This window comes from Nerophis lumbriciformis, linkage group LG01 (assembly GCF_033978685.3).
Source record: "Nerophis lumbriciformis linkage group LG01, RoL_Nlum_v2.1, whole genome shotgun sequence".
Lineage (NCBI taxonomy): Eukaryota > Metazoa > Chordata > Actinopteri > Syngnathiformes > Syngnathidae > Nerophis > Nerophis lumbriciformis.
The window spans coordinates 66442501-66465000 of NC_084548.2; the positions used below are offsets into that span (position 1 = coordinate 66442501).

Genomic DNA, 22500 nt, shown 5'->3' on the forward strand with positions numbered 1-22500 from the left:
CCGTGAGTATTATTTGATGAAATCATGCAAAATAAATGCACCTGAATGGGTCCCTAATGAAATGTCTTATCATACGAGGGTGGAACTGGTGTCAAAGGAGAAGCGGGCCTCACGGTGAGTCACGCTGCTACTTTTTCATTCATGCTAATGCTAGTCAATGATTGATGTATTTATTTCAGAGGGACGACATCATACGACTCATCAAAGAGATCTGCGGTACGCTTTTTTATTCTCAAGTGACAAATATGTATATTACTGTGAAATAGAAAAGCGGGACTACTGGTATTCTAACGTTAAAATTCTGGCTGTCTCCCTCCATACTGTTATTGTTTTACAGTGTGTTACTGTAAATGGGAAAACAATACAGCTGTTTTTTACAGTAAAATTAATCTGAGCTGCCTTTTTGTACCGTGAAACCTGTAGTCGTTGTTTTTACAGGGCATTACTGTAAATGAAAAAATGGTAGTTCTGTTTTATAGTAAAATGTTCTTTTTCTCCTGAAAAAATCTGTAGTTGTTTTTACAGTACATTACTGTAAATGGAAAAAGTGTATCAGTGTTTTTTCTTGGTAAAATTCAGGTAAATGAGCTACCAGTTGTTTTTTTTACCGTAAAACTATAGTCGTCGTTTTTACAGGGTATTACTGTAAATGAAAAAAACGGTAGTTTTGTTTTACAGTAAATCTGTCTTTTTTTACCGTAAAATCTGTAGTCGTTTTTACAGTACATTACTGTAAATGGAAAAACTGTACCAGTGTTTTTTCGTGGTAAAATTCAGGTAAATGAGCTACCAGGTTTTTTTTTACCGTAAAACTATAGTCGTCGTTTTTACGGGGCATTACTGTAAATGAAAAAAACGGTAGCTCTGTTTTACAGTAAATCTGTCTTTTTTACCGGAAAATCTGTAGTCGTTTTTACAGTACATTACTGTAAATGTAAAAACAGTACCAGTGTTTTTTCATGGTAAAATTCAGGTAAATGAGCTACACTGTAAGAATTTTCACCGTTTAAATACAGTAACCTACTGGCAGCTAATGGTTCCAGTATATACTGTTTTTCTACAGCACATATACTGTGATTTATCACTACAGTTTATTACTGTAAAAGGTATCACAGTACTGTGCTGTATCAAATATACGCTTCACAGCATAATACTGTCATCTGTTTAGCGGCATTACACTGTTATTTTAGTGTATCTACTGTAATATCTATGAACAGTTAATTACAGTAAAATAATTGTAAGCACTATAGACTGAGCTTTACAGTATAATGCCACTAGAAGTTAATGAGTTGAACTTTTAATTTTTCAAAATCAAAACCCATGCAATCTGCTGGCATAAAAATGACTGGAGAAATGGCCTTGCAAGTTTATGCTTTTATTAACCAATTATTTTAAAGCGCATCAAATACATTCAATGTACATTTAGTGCATTCTTCTTATTTTCAGTAAAGCATTTTAACATTTAGAACAAGTCAACTTAATTTCAAACTGGAGACAAATAACTGAACACGAGTCCAGTGTTTAGTTGTCGACTACATAAAGCCCCACTCAAAGTCTGTGAGATGTTTTATAAGGGTGGCTACGTGAGGATTTACAGTTGCTGCCTTTTTCTGGACCCGCTTCCCAGTCTTCTTGGACACCACCTTTCCCTGGCTAGCCTTTGTTCCCCTCTCAGGGTTAACGCCAATGAATCGCCTAAAAAAGAGAGAAGGCATATTAGATATTATGTTGTGATTGAAGATTACTTGCAGTCGATACAGAACTCCTCACATTGTTAATTTAGGAATATGCACTGCACAAATATTCATATCAATTTTAGGATATATGTGAGCCTATACCATAACCACAGCTGTAGATGAGTGAATGCTCTAAAACCCATTAAGACAAATTCAGAGAGGAAGACAATGCTAAAGCCTCCCCAATCCCTCTCTCTATTTATGTGTTTTCTCTCCATCTACGGGACCGTGTATTTACGCTGATGTTTCCTGCTTTCACCCATTTAACATATCGTTACCTGCTCATTACCTATCTTCTCTGCATCCTGGGGTCACACTGGTGCTTCCTGCCTTTACCCATTCAACATATCTTTACCTGCACATTACCTATTTGCTCTGCATCCTCGGGTCACACTGGTGCTTCCTGCAGGTAAAGATATGTTGACTGGGATCACCCAGTCAACATATCTTTACCTGCAAATTACCTACTTTTTCTGCATCCTGGAGTCAAACAGGTGCTTCCTTCTTTGACCCAGTCAACATATCTTTACCTGCACATTACCTACCTTCTCTGTATCCTAGAGTCAAACTGGTGCTTCGGTCCCTAATAAGAAAGTCCACAAAGGAACAGAAGAGTCATTGATTTAAGGCACAAACTTGGGGAAATGACAAGTCAAATTCCTGAACAGAAGTGAGAAAAGGGGCAAAATATCCTAACAGTATTTAACAGTATCAAGGGGATTTACCTTTGAACAAATTCCAATGTCCGAGCACCTTCCTCTTGGTATTCCAAGTTGAACACATAATAGGTGGCAAGAAGGGTAGCAAGCCCTGAGATGAAGCTAGGTTGGACGCCTTCGCAGATGACAACACCTTCCATGCTGATCATCCAACGTTTTATTGTGACTTTGTCACCAGCAACTGGTACAGTCAAGAAATGCAGTTTATGTTCCTAAACAGTATCCAAAATGGTTAGCATTTTAAAGGTATTTGGAATGGCCACCTCACTCGCTCTCTCTTTACTCTGTTTACATCTAGTCTCCTAAGGCAGTGGTTCTCAAATCGGGGTACGCGTACCCCTGGGGGTACTTGAAGGTATGCCAAGGGGTACGTTAGATTTTTTTTAAATATTCTAAAAATAGCAACTATTCAAAAATCCTTTATAAATATATTTATTGATTAATACTTCGACAAAATATGAATGTAAGTTCATAAACTGAACATCAAATCAAGTAGGCTATTCTATTCATTACCACAAAGCCAGAGTTTCCCCCATGCCATGATGGTTTGACCCTACCTGGCGGTGCCACACAGCACCAACTGTCAATCAACTATCCATGTAGAAAACAATGGAGGCTTGGTTAAAACGTAGCAGTAATGCAGCTGAGACATGTGGACATGTTCCATAAATATTGATGTTAAAGATTAATTTTTTTGTGAAGAAATATTGAGAATGAAGTTGATGAATCCAGATGGAACTCTATTACAATCCCCAAAGAGGGCACTTTAAGTTGATTACTTCTATGTGTAGAAATATTTATTTATAATTGAATCACTTGTTTATTTATCAACAAATTTTTAGTTGTTTTATATATTTTTTCCAAATAGTTCAAGAAAGACTAGTACAAATGAGAAATATTTTGCACTGTTATACAATAGTATACACAGGGGGTACATCACTGAAAAAGTCTTGAGAACCACTGCCTTAGGACAGTGGTTCTCAACCTTTTTTCAGTGCTGTGAACATTTTTTTAATTCAAGTACCCCCCTAATCAGAGCAAAGCATTTTTGGTTGAAAAAAAGAGATAAAGAAGTAAAATACAGCACTATGTCATCAGTTTCTGATTTATTAAATTGTATAACAGTGCAAAATATTGCTCATTTGTAGTGGTCTTTCTTGAACTATTTGGAAAAAAATATATAAAAACAACTAAAAACTTGTTGAAAAATAAACAAGTGATTCAATTATAAATAAAGATTTCTACACATAGAAGTAATCATCAATTTAAAGTGCCCTCTTTGGGGATTGTAGTAGAGATCCTTCAGGATTCATGAACTTCATCCTAAACATGTATTTTGTTGAAGTATTATTCAATAAATATATTTCTAAAGGATTTTTTAAGTGTTGCTATTTTTCGAATATTTAAAAAAAATCTCACGTACCCCTTGGCATACCTTCAAGTACCCCCCCACTGGTCTAACATACGCAAATACATTGCTGCAAGTCGTAGCACATATGTTGCAAGTTATCATCTTTTTGAGATGACTATGACATTATGATCACTATGACAAATATGAAGAAAACTTAGCTCGCTAGCATGCGGCGGTACATGTGGTCAACGATAGTGTCTGTGATGCTGACTGTGACGCTATGTCATTTCGGACTTTATAAATATATATATATAAAGCAATTCAAACAGAAAATGACACATCAAGGTACAAGTGACTCTTACCTTGTTATCAAAAACACACCATGCAGTAGGATGGATTTAGCTGCGGCGGCCAGGTGAAATGAAGCTCGGTTGGACGAATTGTGGGCGGACCCAAGAAACAAGTCTGAAAAATACTGAATTATACTGTAGTTTTACAGTAACTTACTGCTGGTCGATATTTTTTGTAAAATGCAACAAAATTTACAGTACTTAACTGCATTTAAGAAGAACAGTATATAACTGTAATTTTTTTTAGTATTTATACAGTAATTTTTTACAGTGTACCAGTTGTTTTTTTTACCGTAAAATCTATAGTCGTCGTTTTTACAGGGCATTACTGTAAATGAAAAAACGGTAGTTCTGTTTTATAGTAAAATTTTCTTCTTCTACCGTAAAATCTCTAGTCGTTTTTACAGTACATTACTGTAAATGAAAAAGTGTATCAGTGTATTTTCAAGGGAATATTCAGGCAAATGAGCTACCAGTTTTTTTTATACCGTAAAACTATAGTCGTCGTTTTTACGGGGCATTACTGTAAATGAAAAAACGGTAATTCTGTTTTACAGTAAATCTCTTTTTTTTAACCATAAAATCTGTAGTAATTTTTACAGTACATTACTGTAAATGGAAAAACTGTACCAGTGTTTTTTCATGATAAAATTCAGATAAATGAGCTACAAGTTTTTTTTTTTACCGTAAAACTATAGTCGTCGTTTTTACAGGACATTACTGTAAATGAAAAAATGGTAGTTCTGTTTTATAGTAAAATTTTCTTTTTCTCCCATAAAATCTGTAGTCGTTTTTTATAGTACATTACTGTAAATGGAAAAAGTGTATCAGTGTTTTTTTATGGTAAAATTCAGGCAAATGAGCGGTCAGTTTTTTTACCCGTAAAATCTATAGTCGTTTTTACGGGGCTTTACTGTAAATGAAAAAACGGTAGTTCTGTTTTACAGTAAATCTGTCTTTTTTTTACCGTAAAACTATAGTCGTCGTTTTTACGGGGCTTTACTGTAAATGAAAAACGGTAGTTCTGTTTTACAGTAAATCTGTCTTTTTTTTTACCGGAAAATCTGTAGTCCTTTTTACAGTACATTACTGTAAATGTAAAAACAGTACCAGTGTTTTTTCATGGTAAAATTCAGGTAAATGAGCTACCAGTTGGTTTTTTTTACCGTAAAATCTATAGTCGTCGTTTTTACAGGGCATTACTGTAAATGAAAAAACGGTAGTTCTGTTTTATAGTAAAATTTTCTTCTTCTACCGTAAAATCTCTAGTCGTTTTTACAGTACAATACTGTAAATGAAAAAGTGTATCAGTGTATTTTCAAGGTAAAATTCAGGCAAATGAGCTACCAGTTGTTTTTTTTCCCGTAAAACTATAGTCGTCGTTTTTACGGGGCATTACTGTAAATGAAAAAACGGTAGTTCTGTTTTACAGTAAATCTCTTTTTTTTAACCATAAAATCTGTAGTAATTTTTACAGTACATTACTGTAAATGTAAAAACAGTACCAGTGTTTTTTCATGGTAAAATTCAGATAAATGAGCTACAAGTTTGTTTTTTTTACCGTAAAACTATAGTCGTCGTTTTTACAGGACATTACTGTAAATGAAAAAATGGTAGTTCTGTTTTATAGTAAAATTTTCTTTTTCTCCCATAAAATCTGTAGTCGTTTTTTATAGTACATTACTTTAAATGGAAAAAGTGTATCAGTGTTTTTTTATGGTAAAATCCAGGCAAATGAGCGGTCAGTTTTTTTACCCGTAAAATCTATAGTCGTTTTTACGGGGCTTTACTGTAAATGAAAAAACGGTAGTTCTGTTTTACAGTAAATCTGTCTTTTTTTTACCGTAAAACTATAGTCGTCGTTTTTACGGGGCTTTACTGTAAATGAAAAATGGTAGTTCTGTTTTACAGTAAATCTGTCTTTTTTCTTACCGGAAAATCTGTAGTCCTTTTTACAGTACATTACTGTAAATGTAAAAACAGTACCAGTGTTTTTTCATGGTAAAAGTCAGGTAAATGAGCTACCAGTTTGGTTTTTTTACCGTAAAATTTATAGTCGTCGTTTTTACAGTAAATTACTGTAAATGAAAAAACGGTAGTTCTGTTTTATAGTAAAATTTTCTTTTTCTACCGTAAAATCTCTAGTCGTTTTTACAGTAAATTACTGTAAATTGAAAAAGTTTATCAGTGTTTTTTTTATGGTAAAATTCAGGCAAATGAGCGGTCAGTTTTTTTGCCTGTAAAATCTATACTCGTTTTTACAGGGGGTTACTGTAAATGAAAAAATGGTAGTTTTGTTTTACAGTAAATCCGTCTTTTTAACCGGAGAATCTGTAGTCGTTTTTACAGTACATTACTGTATATGGAAAAACATTACCAGTGTTTTTTCATGGTAAAATTCAGGTAAATGAGCTACCAGTTTGTTTTTTTTACCGTAAAATCTATAGTCGTCGTTTTTACAGGGCATTACTGTAAATGAAAAAATGGTAGTTCTGTTTTATAGTAAAATTTTCTTTTTCTCCCGTAAAATCTGTAGTCATTTTTTTATAGTACATTACTGTAAATGGAAAAAGTGTATCTGTGTTTTTTTATGGTAAAATTCAGGCAAATGAGCGGTCAGTTTTTTTACCCGTAAAATCTATAGTCGTTTTTACGGGGCTTTACTGTAAATGAAAAAACCGGTAGTTCTGTTTTACAGTAAATCTGTCTTTTTTTTACCGGAAAATCTGTAGTCCTTTTTACAGTACAATACTGTAAATGTAAAAACAGTACCAGTGTTTTTTCATGGTAAAATTCAGGTAAATGAGCTAACTGTTTGTTTGTTTTTTACCGTAAAATCTATAGTCGTCGTTTTTACAGGTCATTACTGTAAATGAAAAAATGGTAGTTCTGTTTTATAGTAAAATTTTCTTTTTCTACCGTAAAATCTCTAGTCGTTTTTACAGTAAATTACTGTAAATGGAAAAAGTGTATCAGTGTTTTTTTTATGGTAAAATTCAGGCAAATGAGCGGTCAGTTTTTTACCAGTGAAATCTATACTCGTTTTTACAGGGGGTTACTGTAAATGAAAAAATGGTAGTTCTGTTTTACAGTAAATCCGTCTTTTTTACCGGAGAATCTGTAGTCGTTTTTACAGTACATTACTGTAAATGAAAAAGTGTATCAGTGTATTTTCAAGGTAAAATTCAGGCAAATGAGCTACCAGTTGTTGTTTTTTCCGTAAAACTATAGTCGTCGTTTTTACGGGGCATTACTGTAAATGAAAAAACGGTAGTTCTGTTTTACAGTAAATCTCTTTTTTTTAACCATAAAATCTGTAGTAATTTTTACAGTACATTACTGTAAATGGAAAAACTGTACTAGTGTTTTTTCATGGTAAAATTCAGGTAAATGAGCTACCAGTTTTTTTTACCGTAAAATCTATATTCATCGTTTTTACAGAGCATTACTGTAAATAAAAAAATGGTAGTTCTGTTTTATAGTAAAATTTTCTTTTTCTCCCGAAAAAATCTGTAGTCGTTTTTACAGTACATGACTGTAAATGGAAAAAGTGTATCAGTGTTTTTTTTATGGTAAAATTCAGGCAAATGAGCGGTCAGTTTTTTACCAGTGAAATCTATACTCGTTTTTACAGGGGGTTACTGTAAATGAAAAAATGGTAGTTCTGTTTTACAGTAAATCCGTCTTTTTTACCGGAGAATCTGTAGTCGTTTTTACAGTACATTACTGTAAATGAAAAAGTGTATCAGTGTATTTTCAAGGTAAAATTCAGGCAAATGAGCTACCAGTTGTTGTTTTTTCCGTAAAACTATAGTCGTCGTTTTTACGGGGCATTACTGTAAATGAAAAAACGGTAGTTCTGTTTTACAATAAATCTCTTTTTTTTAACCATAAAATCTGTAGTAATTTTTACAGTACATTACTGTAAATGGAAAAACTGTACCAGTGTTTTTTCATGATAAAATTCAGATAAATGAGCTACAAGTTTTTTTTTTACCGTAAAACTATAGTCGTCGTTTTTACAGGACATTACTGTAAATGAAAAAATGGTAGTTCTGTTTTATAGTAAAATTTTCTTTTTCTCCCATAAAATCTGTAGTCGTTTTTTATAGTACATTACTTTAAATGGAAAAAGTGTATCAGTGTTTTTTTATGGTAAAATTCAGGCAAATGAGCGGTCAGTTTTTTTACCCGTAAAATCTATAGTCGTTTTTACGGGGCTTTACTGTAAATGAAAAAACGGTAGTTCTGTTTTACAGTAAATCTGTCTTTTTTTTACCGTAAAACTATAGTCGTCGTTTTTACGGGGCTTTACTGTAAATGAAAAACGGTAGTTCTGTTTTACAGTAAATCTGTCTTTTTTCTTACCGGAAAATCTGTAGTCCTTTTTACAGTACATTACTGTAAATGTAAAAACAGTACCAGTGTTTTTTCATGGTAAAAGTCAGGTAAATGAGCTACCAGTTTGTTTTTTTTACCGTAAAATTTATAGTCGTCGTTTTTACAGTAAATTACTGTAAATGAAAAAAACGGTAGTTCTGTTTTATAGTAAAATTTTCTTTTTCTACCGTAAAATCTCTAGTCGTTTTTACAGTAAATTACTGTAAATTGAAAAAGTTTATCAGTGTTTTTTTTATGGTAAAATTCAGGCAAATGAGCGGTCAGTTTTTTTGCCTGTAAAATCTATACTCGTTTTTACAGGGGGTTACTGTAAATGAAAAAATGGTAGTTTTGTTTTACAGTAAATCCGTCTTTTTAACCGGAGAATCTGTAGTCGTTTTTACAGTACATTACTGTATATGGAAAAACATTACCAGTGTTTTTTCATGGTAAAATTCAGGTAAATGAGCTACCAGTTTTTTTTTTTACCGTAAAATCTATAGTCGTCGTTTTTACAGGGCATTACTGTAAATGAAAAAATGGTAGTTCTGTTTTATAGTAAAATTTTCTTTTTCTCCCGTAAAATCTGTAGTCATTTTTTTATAGTACATTACTGTAAATGGAAAAAGTGTATCTGTGTTTTTTTATGGTAAAATTCAGGCAAATGAGCGGTCAGTTTTTTTACCCGTAAAATCTATAGTCGTTTTTACGGGGCTTTACTGTAAATGAAAAAACCGGTAGTTCTGTTTTACAGTAAATCTGTCTTTTTTTTACCGGAAAATCTGTAGTCCTTTTTACAGTACAATACTGTAAATGTAAAAACAGTACCAGTGTTTTTTCATGGTAAAATTCAGGTAAATGAGCTAACTGTTTGTTTGTTTTTTACCGTAAAATCTATAGTCGTCGTTTTTACAGGTCATTACTGTAAATGAAAAAATGGTAGTTCTGTTTTATAGTAAAATTTTCTTTTTCTACCGTAAAATCTCTAGTCGTTTTTACAGTAAATTACTGTAAATGGAAAAGTGTATCAGGGTTTTTTTTATGGTAAAATTCAGGCAAATGAGTGGTCAGTTTTTTATCCGTAAAATCTATAGTCGTTTTTACAGGGGGTTACTGTAAATGAAAAAAACGGTAGTTCTGTTTTACAGTCTTTTTTTACCGGAAATTCTGTAGTCGTTTTTGCAGTACATTACTGTAAATGGAAAAACTGTACTAGTGTTTTTTCATGGTAAAATTCAGGTAAATGAGCTACCAGTTTTTTTTACCGTAAAATCTATATTCATCGTTTTTACAGAGCATTACTGTAAATAAAAAAAATGGTAGTTCTGTTTTATAGTAAAATTTTCTTTTTCTCCCGAAAAAATCTGTAGTCGTTTTTACAGTACATGACTGTAAATGGAAAAAGTGTATCAGTGTTTTTTTTATGGTAAAATTCAGGCAAATGAGCGGTCAGTTTTTTACCAGTGAAATCTATACTCGTTTTTACAGGGGGTTACTGTAAATGAAAAAATGGTAGTTCTGTTTTACAGTAAATCCGTCTTTTTTACCGGAGAATCTGTAGTCGTTTTTACAGTACATTACTGTAAATGGAAAAACTGTACCAGTGTTTTTTCATGGTAAAATTCAGGTAAATGAGCTACCAGTTTTTTTTTTACCGTAAAACTATAGTCGTTGTTTTTACGGGGCATTACTGTAAATGAAAACATGGTAGTTCTGTTTTACAGTAAATCTGTCTTTTTTTTACCGGAGAATCTGTAGTCGTTTTTACAGTTCATTACTGTAAATGGAAAAACTGTACCAGTGTTTTTTTCATGGTAAAATTCAGGTAAATGAGCTACCAGTTTTTTTTTTACCGTAAAATCTATAGTCGTCGTTTTTACAGGGCATTACTGTAAATGAAAAATGGTAGTTGTGTTTTATAGTAAAATTGTCTTTTTCTCCCGAAAAAATCTCTAGTCGTTTTTACAGTACATTACTGTAAATGGAAAAAGTGTATCAGTGTTTTTTTAATGGTAAAATTCAGGCAAATGAGCGGTCAGTTTTTTACCAGTAAAATCTATAGTCGTTTTTACAGGGGGTTACTGTAAATGAAAAAAACGGTAGTTCTGTTTTACAGTAAAGCTGTCTTTTTTTTTTACCGTAAAATCTGTAGTCATTTTTTACAGTACATTACTGTAATTGGAAAAACTGTACCAGTGTTTTTTCATGGTAAAATTCAGGTAAATGAGCTACCAGGTTTTTTTTTACCGTAAAATCTATAGTTGTCGTTTTTACAGGGCATTACTGTAAATGAAAAAATGGTAGTTCTGTTTTATAGTAAAATTTTCTTTTTCTCCCGAAAAAATCTGTAGTCATTTTTACAGTACATTACTGTAAGTTGAAAGTGTATCAGTGTTTTTTCATGGTAAAATTTAGGTAAATGAGCGGCCAGTTTTTTTTTTTACCATAAAATCTACAGACGTTGTTTTTACAGTACATTACTGTAAATGGAAAAAGTGTATCAGTGTTTTTTTAATGGTAAAATTCAGGCAAATGAGCGGTCAGTTCTTTTACCCGTAAAATCTATACTCGTTTTTACAGGGGGTTACTGTAAATGAAAAAAACGGTAGTTCTGTTTTACAGTAAATCTGTCTTTTTTTTACCGTAAAATCTGTAGTCATTTTTACAGTACATTACTGTAAATGGAAAAACTGTACCAGTGTTTTTTCATGGTAAAATTCAGGTAAATGAGCTACCAGTTTTTTTTTTACCGTAAAATCTATAGTTGTCGTGTTTACAGGGCATTACTGTAAATAAAAAAATGGTAGTTCTGTTTTATAGTAAAATGTTGTTTTTCTCCCGAAAAAATCTGTAGTCGTTTTTACAGTACATTACTGTAAATGGAAAAAGTGTATCAGTGTTTTTTCATGGTAAAATTCAGGCAAATGAGCGGCCAGTTTTTTTTTACCTGTAAAATCTATACTCGTTTCTACAGGGGGTTACTGTAAATGAAAAAAACGGTAGTTCTGTTTTACAGTAAAACTGTCTTTTTTTTACCGTAAAATCTGTAGTCGTTTTTACAGTACATTACTGTAAATGGAAAAAGTGTATCAGTGTTTTTCATGGTAAAATTCAGGCAAATGAGCGGCCAGTTTGTTTTTTTTACCGTAAAATCTACAGACGTTGTTTTTACAGTACATTACTGTAAATGGAAAAACTTTATCGGTGGTTTTGTTTCATGGTGAAATTCAGGCAAATGAGCGGCCAATATTTTTACAGTAATGCCCTGTAAAAACGACGTCTGTAAATTCAGTTATTTTTACTGTAACTTTTTACCAATTCTTTTTAACCATAAAAGCTACAGTCGTTTTTACAGTGCATTACATGTTCTGTTTTACAGTAAAATTCAGGCATCTGAGCTGTCTTTTTTTTTTTTTTTTTTTACTGTAAAATCTGTAGTCGTTTTTACAGTACATTACTGTAGCTGGAAAAACTGTATCAATGTTTTTTTTAATGGTAAAATTCAGACAAATGAGCTGCCAGTTTTTTTTTACCGTAAAAATCTACAGTCGCCGTTTTTACAGGGCATTATTGTAAATGGAATAACAGTAGCGTTGTAATTTTAGTGGTAAAATTCTGACGATGGAACTTTTCTGCCAGTTTAACCGTAAAATCATTTTTACAGTACATTACTATAAATGAAAAAACGATATAGCTGTTATTTTTACAGTAAAATTATGGCTACTGAGCGGCCAGTTTTAACTGTTGTTTTTACAGTGTATTACCATAAATAGAAAAACTGTACCACTTTTATTTTTACAGTAAAAATTTGCCGCCTGAGATGCATTATTTTATTTTTTTAACCTCAAAATCTACAGACTTTGTTTATACAGTGCATTACTCTAACTTAAAAAATACTTACGTTTAGAGATGTCCGATAATATCGGACTGCCGATATTATCGGCCGATAAATGCTTTAAAATGTAATATCGGAAATTATCGGTATCGGTTTCAAAAAGTACAATTTATGACTTTTTAAAACGCTGCTGTACGGAGTGGCACACGGACGTAGGGAGAAGCACAGAGCGCCATAAACCTTAATGGCACTGTCTTTGTATGTTTGTGGGCCGTATAAACAACTTTAACACTGTTACAAAAACACATTTCGGGAGAACATCCGCACCGTAGCACAACATAAACACAACAGAACAAATACCCAGAACCCCTTGCAGCACTAACTCTGCCGTTTTTTTTACCGTCAAAATCTACAGGCGTCATTTTTACAGGGCATTACTGTAAATGGAATAACAGTAGCGTTGCAATTTTAGTGGTAAAATTCTGCAACCTTTTGCCATTTTTTAACCATAAAAGTTACAGTTGTTTTTACTGTGCTGTGAATAGAAAACAGGTAGTTCTGTTATTTTACAGTAAAATATGGAACTGTCAGTTTTTTTTATGGTAAAATAAAAAGATTGGTCGTTGTTTTCACAGTGTGCTATTGTTAATGACAAAAGCGGTAGAATTATGTCCACCACAGACCTTTTCTCCAGAAGGTCTTCTCTTTGTCCATGAAACAAAAGTTGAGCTGTTTGGCCACAATACCCAGCAATATGTTTGTAGGAGAAAATCCCAGGAACACCAATTCCTACCGTCAAGCATGGTGGTGGTAGTATTATACTCTGGGCCTGTTTTGCTGCCAATGGAACTGGTGCATTACAGAGAGTAAATGGGACAATGAAAAAGGAGGATTACCTCCGAATTCTTCAGGACAACCTAAAATCATCAGCCCGGAGGTTGGGTCTAGGGCTCAGTTGAGTGTTCCAACAGGACAATGACTCCAAACACACGTCAAAAGTGGTAAAGGAATGGCTAAATCAGGTGTGCTTTGTGGACTTGGAGAAGGCATTCGACCGTGTCCCTCGGGAAGTCCTGTGGGGAGTGCTCAGAGAGTATGGGGTATCGGACTGTCTGATTGTGGCGGTCTGCTCCCTGTATGATCTATGTCAGAGCTTGGTCCGCATTGCCGGCAGTAATTCGGACACGTTTCCAGTGAGGGTTGGACTCCGCCAAGGCTGCCCTTTGTCACCGATTCTGTTCATAACTTTTATGGACAGAATTTCTAGGCGCAGTCAAGGCGTTGGGGGGATCCGGTTTGGTGGCTGCAGGATTAGGTCTCTGCTATTTGCAGATGATGTGGTCCTGAAGGCTTCATCTGGCCAGGATCTTCAGCTCTCACTGGATCGGTTCGCAGCTGAGTGTGAAGCGACTGGAATGAGAATCAGCACCTCCAAGTCCGAGTCCATGGTTCACGCCCGGAAAAGGGTGGAGTGCCATCTCCGGGTTGGGTTGGAGATCTTGCCCCAAGTGGAGGAGTTCAAGTACCTCGGAGTCTTGTTCACGAGTGAGGGAAGAGTGGATTGTGGTGCGGCGTCTTCAGTAATACGGACGCTGTATCGATCCGTTGTGGTGAAGAAGGAGCTGAGCCGGAAGGCAAAGCTCTCAATTTACCGGTCGATCTACGTTCCCATCCTCACCTATGGTCATGAGCTTTGGGTTATGACCGAAAGGACAAGATCACGGGTACAAGCGGCCGAAATGAGTTTCCTCCGCCGGGTGGCGGGGCTCTCCCTTAGAGATAGGGTGAGAAGCTCTGTCATCCGGAGGGAGCTCAAAGTAAAGCCGCTGCTCCTCCACATCGAGAGGAGCCAGATGAGGTGGTTCGGGCATCTGGTCAGGATGCCACCCGATCGCCTCCCTCGGGAGGTGTTTAGGGCACGTCCGACCGGTAGGAGGCCACGGGGAAGACCCAGGACACGTTGGGAAGACTATGTCTCCCGGCTGGCCTGGGAACGCCTCGGGATCCCCCGGGAAGAGCTGGACGAAGTGGCTGGGGAGAGGGAAGTCTGGGCTTCCCTACTTAGGCTGCTGCCCCCGCGAAGAAGATGGGTGGATGGATGGTGAAGAAACATTTCCATGTCAGAAAACCAACACATTTAGCTGAACTGCACCAATTTTGTCAAGAGGAGTCGTCAAAAATTCAACCAGAAGCTTGCCAGAAGCTTGTGGATGGCTACCAAAAGCGCCTTATTGCAGTAAAACTTGCCTAGATAGATAGTACTTTATTGATTCCTTCAGGAGAGACATGTTACCAAAATATTAACATTGCTGTATATATACTTTTGACCCAGCAGATTTGCTCACATTTTCAATAGACCCATAATAAATTCATAAAAGAACCAAACTTCATGAATGTTTTTTGTGACAAACAAGTATGTGCTCCAATAACTCTATCACAAACAAATAAGAGTTGTAAAAATGAATGGAAACTCAAGACAGCCATGACATTATGTTCTTTACAAGTGTATGTAAACTTTTGATGGCGACTGTATGTAAAGCAAAGTGTAACATGCATGTTGTGGTTCCAGGGTGTGGGGTGAAGTGTAAGGAGAAGCCCATGGAGCTGGTGTTTGTCATCGACAGCTCAGAGAGCGTCGGTCCGGACAACTTTGAGATCATCAAAGACTTTGTCGCCGCCCTGGTGGACAGAGTCACGGTGGGCCGCAACGCCACCCGGATCGGCCTGGTGCTGTACAGCCTGGAGGTGAAGCTGGTGTTCAACCTGGCCCGCTACGTGAACAAACAGGACATCAAGCAGGCGGTCAGGAACATCCCCTACATGGGCGAGGGCACCTACACGGGCACGGCCATCCGCAAAGCCACCCAGGAGGCCTTCTACAGCTCGCGCCTGGGCGTGGGCAAAGTGGCCATCGTGATTACCGACGGACAGGCGGACAAGCGGGAGCCGGTGAAGGTGGACATCGCCGTGCGTGAAGCCCACGCCGCCAACATCGAGATGTTTGCCCTCGGTATCGTCAACACTTCGGACCCCACGCAGGCAGAGTTCCTCCGAGAGCTCAATCTGATCGCATCCGACCCCGACGCCGAGCACATGTTCCTCATCGATGACTTCAACACCTTGCCAGGTAAAAAAACCTCCAATTTATTCTCACACGATTATTTCTGGAAAATGAGGAAGGTCAATCAGGGCCGTGACTAGGAGTTGACAAAAACCCAGGTCAAAAGTTGGTTGTCCCAGAGCAGCTTCCAAAGGCTGAAATCATGGGTACCCCAGCACCACATAAATAACTAAGTTAGTATCCAACATTTTTGTCAATCTGCATGACTTTGTCCACTTTTTTTCATTAATATGCCGAAGTTTAGCGTATGAAACAATTTTGACATCATTAAAACATAAATTTAAAAACCATACCGCGACTGAGTTTCGAACCCAAGACCTTCTGCTTGGTAAAGCAAGTACTAATGACGGCCGCCTCTAATCAGTGACGGAGCATGACGCGGACAGGAATACTTTTGGGGTAAAAATGTACATGAAGTATGAGGAGCCCTGAGAGACATTATTCAGAATGACCACTACTGAAATGCGCTCACAAAAAACAACTGGAAAAATTATTCTCTCACACACTACTGAAATCCTCTTATGCACACTACTGATTTTTTCTCTCTCATGCACACTACTGAAATCATCTAATACACACTACTGATTTTTTTTCTCATACACTCTACTGAAATCCTCTCATACACACTACTGATTATTTTGCTCTATACACACTATTGAAATCCTCTCATACACACTACTGATTTTTTTCTCTCATACGCACTACTGAAATCCTCTCATACACACTATTTAAATCCTCTCATACACACTATTGATTTTTTTCTCTCTAATTACACTACTGAAATCCTCTTATACACACAACTGAAGTTCTCTCATAAACACTACTGATTTTTTTCCTTCTGTACACACTACTGAAATCCTGATACACACTACTGATTTTTTTCTCTCTCATACACACTACTTAAATCCTCTCATACACACTACAGATTTTTTTTCTCTCAAACACACTACTGAAATCCTCTCATACACAATACTTAAATCCTCTCACGCACTACTGATTTTTTATCTCTAGACTTAGACATAGACTTCGACTTTCAAATTTGAACTTTACAGCACAGATAAGAACAAAATTTCGTGACATAAGCTCATGGTAGTGCAGGATAAAAAAGCAATAAGGTGTATATATAAATAAATATAAATAATATATAAATATATATATATAAAATTAAAAAAAATATATAAATATATATAAATAAATACGGTATATAGATTACTGTACAGATAAATATATTGCACTTTTTCCACATGCGTCCACGTTTATGGATGTATCTCATACGCACTATTGAAATTCTCTCATACACACTACTGAAATCCTCTCATACACTACTGAAATCCTCTCCTACACACTACTTAAATCTTCTCATTCACACTACTGAAAACTTTTCATACACACTACTGAAATCCTGTCATACACACTACTTAAATCCTCTCATTCACACTACTGAAGACCTTTCACACACACTACTGAATTGTTATTCTCTGAAACACAATCACAAACACTACTGAAAGTCTCTCACAGACACTACTGAAATTCTCTCACACACTACTTAAATTATTTTCAGTAGTGTGTATGAAAGGATTTCATTTGTGTGTATGTAAGGATTCCAGTAGTGTGTATGAGAGAAAACATTTCAAAAATGTATATTAAAGGTTTTTAGTGTTTGAGATTTTATAAAAAATACTACTCACTACTTGAAAGGGTTTCAATAGTTTGTGTGAAAGGATTTCAGTACTGTGAATGATACAAACAAATCAGTAGTGTGTGTGTGAGAGGATTTTAGTAGTGTGTATGAAAGGATTTCAGTAGTCTGCATGAAAGGATTTCAGTAGTGTGTGTGTGAGAGGATTTCAGTAGTGTGTATGAAAGAATTTCAGTAGTGTCAATGAAAGGATTTCAGTAGTGTGTGAGAGGATTTTAGTAGTGTGTATGAGAGGATTTCAGTAGTGTGTATGAGGATTTCAATAGTGTTTATGAGAGGATTTTAGAAGTGACCGACTTGAAACCAGTAAGCAAAATCATAACAGAAATGCACTCATGTCACATGATGACGAGTGAGTCAGAGACAGAGGGACGCTTCAAGCTGACCACTCAAAAAAAAAAAAAAAAACATACTTGAAAATGGCAGAAGGATTCTCTCCCACAGATGAGATTTTTCCTTTAGTGATGAAGACGACATGCGGGAAACTCACAATAATGCGTGTTCTTGGCCTGGTTTAGACAAACGTATGCCTTTAGAGAAAACAATGCCCAAAACCTTGGTTTTTAGTCGTTTACTCTGTAGACCAAAACCATACCTCCTCTCTTCATCTAAGATGTGGAACACAAATTTAGGAACACACATTAAGGTGAGTTCATGAAACGTTTTACTGCACATAACCATTACCATCTGTTCCCTAAACAACACACAAGTCATTGTTTTTTTTGTCAAGATATAGATAGATGCTGTTTTTACTGTGGGTAGAGAACATGTATAACATTATAGGGGTGGGCCAAAGAAAAGGCAAACTAAATAAATACATAGAGTGGGTTGCGGGGACCCCTAGAGGTAGATAGTCAATAATAATGGAGTCTTTAAAGGTTATAGAGTTTTTATCCATTCAGAATTTAGTTAGCTTATGTTGCCATGCTGTACCAAATCTGCCCGAAGCCTTTAGAATCAACAATGTCTGTGCACTGTAAGTGAACGGAGACATACAGTTGATAGACAGTTGCAATAGCCAATCAGATCACGAGTTGTTGTCAGTAAGGCCTTCTAGCTGGCCTAAGGCAGATACATAGTGATGTTATGAGCTAGATAACATAAGAACTCCATTACCCAGCATGCCACAGTAGTGAAGAGCATGCATTTAGCCATGCCGGCAGCGGGATGTTTTTGATGAGCATCTTGTGGAGTAAACTTTAAGAACTCAGCCAACACACCTCGTCTGCATCTTTTATGATGAGACAAGACAACGCATATGTTTGCAAGGCCATTTTGAAGAAGGATATTCAAAGAGAAACTACATCTTGTGAGACCATGTCGGCCAACCCCGGAAGCTCGAATGGGTTCTACAGATTGTGAGTTCAGATATTTTATATCTTTATTTTTTCAGGTTTAATATGTTTTTTACCATTTTAATTTTGACAGTACCACATAAGTTATGTTTTAATTGCTGATGCGGGTTTATTGATTTTTAAATAACCCGTTATGTACACTGTTCTTGCAAATATAATTTATTGAATTTTCCAGTTAAAATCACAATTGACAATCATACATGCACACATCCACACTCACATGCACGCTTGAGGAGAGAGGTGCACTTGGGATTTAACAACTCAAGGCTTACAGTATAGACATTATTAGAAAAAGTACCCAGATATTGTACAAACCCCGTTTCCATATGAGTTGGGAAATTGTGTTAGATGTAAATATAAACGGATTACAATGATTTGCAAATCATTTTCAACCCATATTCAGTTGAAGATGCTACAAAAACAACATGTTTGATGTTCAAACTGATAAACTTTTTTTTTTTTTTGCAAATAATCATTAACTTTAGAATTTGATGCCAGCAACATGTGACAAAGAAGTTGGGAAAGGTGGCAATAAATACTGATAAAGTTGAGGAATGCTCGTCAAACACTTATTTGGAACATCCCACAGGTGAACAGGCAAAATGGGAACAGGTGGGTGCCGTGATTGGCTATAAAAGTAGATTACATGAAATGCTCAGTCATTCACAAACAAGGATGGGGCGAGGGTTACCACTTTGTCAACAAATGCGTGAGCAAATTGTTGAACAGTTTAAGAAAAACCTTTCTCAACCAGCTATTGCAAGGAATTTATGGATTTCACCATCTACGGTCCATAATATCATCAAAGGGTTCAGAGAATCTGGAGGAATCACTGCACGTAAGCAGCTAAGCCCGTGAACTTCGATCCCTCAGGCTGTACTGCATCAACAAGCGACATCAGTGTGTAAAGGATATCACCACATGGGCTCAGGAACACTTCAGAAACCAACTGTCAGTAACTACAGTTGGTCGCTACATCTGTAAGTGCAAGTTAAAACTCTCCTATGCAAGGCGAAAACCGTTTATCAACAACACCCAGAAACGCCGTCGGCTTCGCTGGGCCTGAGCTCATCTAAGATGGACTGATACAAAGCGGAAAAGTGTTCTGTGGTCTGACGAATCCACATTTCAAATTGTTTTTGGAAACTGTGGACGTCGTGTCCTCCGGACCAAAGAGGAAAAGAACCATCTGGATTGTTATAGGCGCAAAGTGGAAAAGCCAGCATCTGTGATGGTATGGGGGTGTATTAGTGCCCAAGACATGGGTAACTTACACATCTGTGAAGGTGCCATTAATGCTGAAAGGTACATTCAGGTTTTGGAGCAACATATGTTGCCATCCAAGCAACATTACCATGGACGCCCGTGCTTATTTCTGCAAGACGATGCAAAGCCACGTGTTACATCAACGTGGCTTCATAGTAAAAGAGTGCAGGTACTAGACTGGCCTGCCTGTAGTCCAGGCCTGTCTCCCATTGAAAATGTGTGGTGCATTATGAATCCTAAAATACCACAACGGAGACCAACTCATATGGAAACAGGGTTTGTATATATCCATCCATCCTGCACTGGCTCAGGATCAGCAGACGATCCAGACCATAGCAAGATGGATGAATATTCCTCGGCATCAAGGATCCTTAGGAAGTGATCACTACATCACCTCCCGGGGACCTCTCCACCGTTCACACTTAAAAAAAGAAGAAGAAGAGTCACATTTTCGTGGCTTGATCAGGTGCCAAAAAAATAAAATAAATGTAAAAAAAAGTCACAAAAAAAAGCAAATAAACCGTGACAAAACCATATCAAAAGTGACACAAAAAGGCAATGGTAGTGTGGGAACAATACAAAAAATAATAACAATAATAAAAAAGGAATACAACTACAAAAACGATACAACAATTTTTATTTTATTTTTTCCTTTTTCTTCCTCTTTTCCCTTCTTATTTCCTTTCTTTCGCCTTTTTTTTCTTCCCCTTCCTTTCCCGTGGGGAAAAAAAAAAAAAAATGTCTATAAGTTATTATTCAATATATGTCAGTAAAGGCTTCCTGGTTAGTTCCCATTTATTCATATTTGTAGAGTTTATAAATCTTTTTTTGTCAAAAGTCTTTACGTTCACAAGTTCATTTAACCAATTCCTGAAGTTCGGTGCAGATGTGGTTTTCCACTCTTTGTAATATATTTTGCACTTGTTGTGTTTTTTTGTATGTTTTTTGGTTTGTTTTCGTTATATTTGGATATAATTGTTGGTTTATATGATATTATTAAGTAAGACTACGTATTATGTTGAAGGGGGCAGGAAAATATAATATTTTTCTCCATCCTGCTCCTTCTCAGGCATTGGTGTGTAAATGTATAATTGAATAATTGTGGTATAATTGTCTATCGATCAAAGATGCACATCAATGAAGGAGATAAATAAAGATGAATGAATGAATGAATGAGTATTTTGGCCAAAACCGTCCCGAGAAGCAACACAGCTGTAATATATTATGTACACTGTTGATGTGTTTCAATATCCAGTGGTGCGTAAATGTGTTTCTGGGAGATGGGGGGTGGAAAAAAAAAAAAAATCAGTCTAAGCCTGGGCCCCTGGAGAGGGGGTTTAGACTGAGGCCAAGGAAAAAAAAACTCATAGCCATAACACACATAAACATGTGTGTAAGAGGGAAACATCAAAGGGCATTAAAGACATTACACACAGCTACAAAAGTAAAACAAAAAATTAAAAAAAACATATTCACTGTGGTGGCCTCTGCGGTGTTCCACGACATCGTCTGCTGGGGGGAGCATGGCCAGAGACAGGAGCGGACCCAACAAAGCAACCAAGAGAGCCGACTCCACCCTCGGCCGCCCACCAACTCTTGGCCAGTGTCCAGTCCGCATGGATGAGCGAGGATGCGTCCAAGGAAACCGATAATAAGAATACAATAAAGAATGTTTAAAAAAAAAAAAAAATTAGTGGTATAAATAATTGTGGGCTTAACTCAATCCTTATTGAAAACATCAGCTTTTCTTTCAAAGAGAAGTAAAGAATCCCCAAATAAGTATGCATCTTTTCCCCCCCTGTTGTGTAATTGCACTGAATGTGACCCAGGATTTGCATTTCTAATGAAAGAAGATCTTTCTAGACTCAAAATGTATCCCTCGACATGAATATTCATCAAGCAGTGCCGCTGAAATGACTGAAAGTGACTAGACTTCAACTTCGATCACGAAGGTTGCACATTGACATCAGTTTTTTGTTGTTGTTGTTGCTTTCTCTGTGTCAGCTCTGGAATCCAAGTTGGTCAGCCGGTTCTGCGAGGACGAGAACGGAGCCCTGATATATAACAGAATCACCAACGGAAACAACGGTGACAATGGGAGGTATGCCATAGGCGGCTATGGGTACCAGCCTGCCGTTGAGCAGAACCCCAGCCAGAGAGGACCCAGTAAAGGACAGGTATGGACATGCAAATGTGGGCAGTAAAGTCAGGCGGAGAACTGATGAACTCTAATGAACTTGTCTTCAGCAAGGGTACGTGGAGACCACGCAATGGGGGACTGAACGCGGGGACACTTTTAACCGCGTCAACACAGACTTCGGGCCTTCCTCCAGAGAAGAGTCCGTCCCATCTTCTACTGTCAATGTAACATCTGGCCAGTCCAGGCCTTCTCTTCCCAAAGGTAGACAAGACTCTGCTAATGCGCTTCCAGAATATACTTTCATAATAATACATCAAGTAATATATCATATATCAGTGATTCTCAAACTGTGGTAGCGGTAGTGGTGCGTGGGCTTCATCTAGGGTTACGCCAAAGAATCAATTAAATATTTACAGACAGTGTTACTGTTCAAATTGTCTTACAGTGGCCAAAAATATTACATATACTTGTTGAATAAAACCTCTGCTGTGTTTTTAATGAATACTTAGGTCTACTACGTTACTGTATTTTAATGTCATTATGGTGGT

The 22500-nt window shown here is 36.4% G+C and overlaps 1 protein-coding gene across 1 annotated transcript in view; it reads left to right on the forward strand.

The window, feature by feature from the left end:
• LOC133571982 (uncharacterized) overlaps positions 1-22500 on the forward strand; it is a 118420-nt gene that overhangs the window by 86885 nt on the left and 9035 nt on the right. The window contains exons 29-34 of the mRNA XM_061924563.2: positions 1-2; positions 79-114; positions 180-216; positions 14941-15498; positions 21817-21989; positions 22060-22213. The exon at positions 1-2 is cut by the window's left edge and continues 79 nt beyond it. Of these exons, the coding sequence (XP_061780547.2) occupies positions 1-2; positions 79-114; positions 180-216; positions 14941-15498; positions 21817-21989; positions 22060-22213 (960 nt within the window). The remainder of the gene's footprint in view (positions 3-78; positions 115-179; positions 217-14940; positions 15499-21816; positions 21990-22059; positions 22214-22500) is intronic.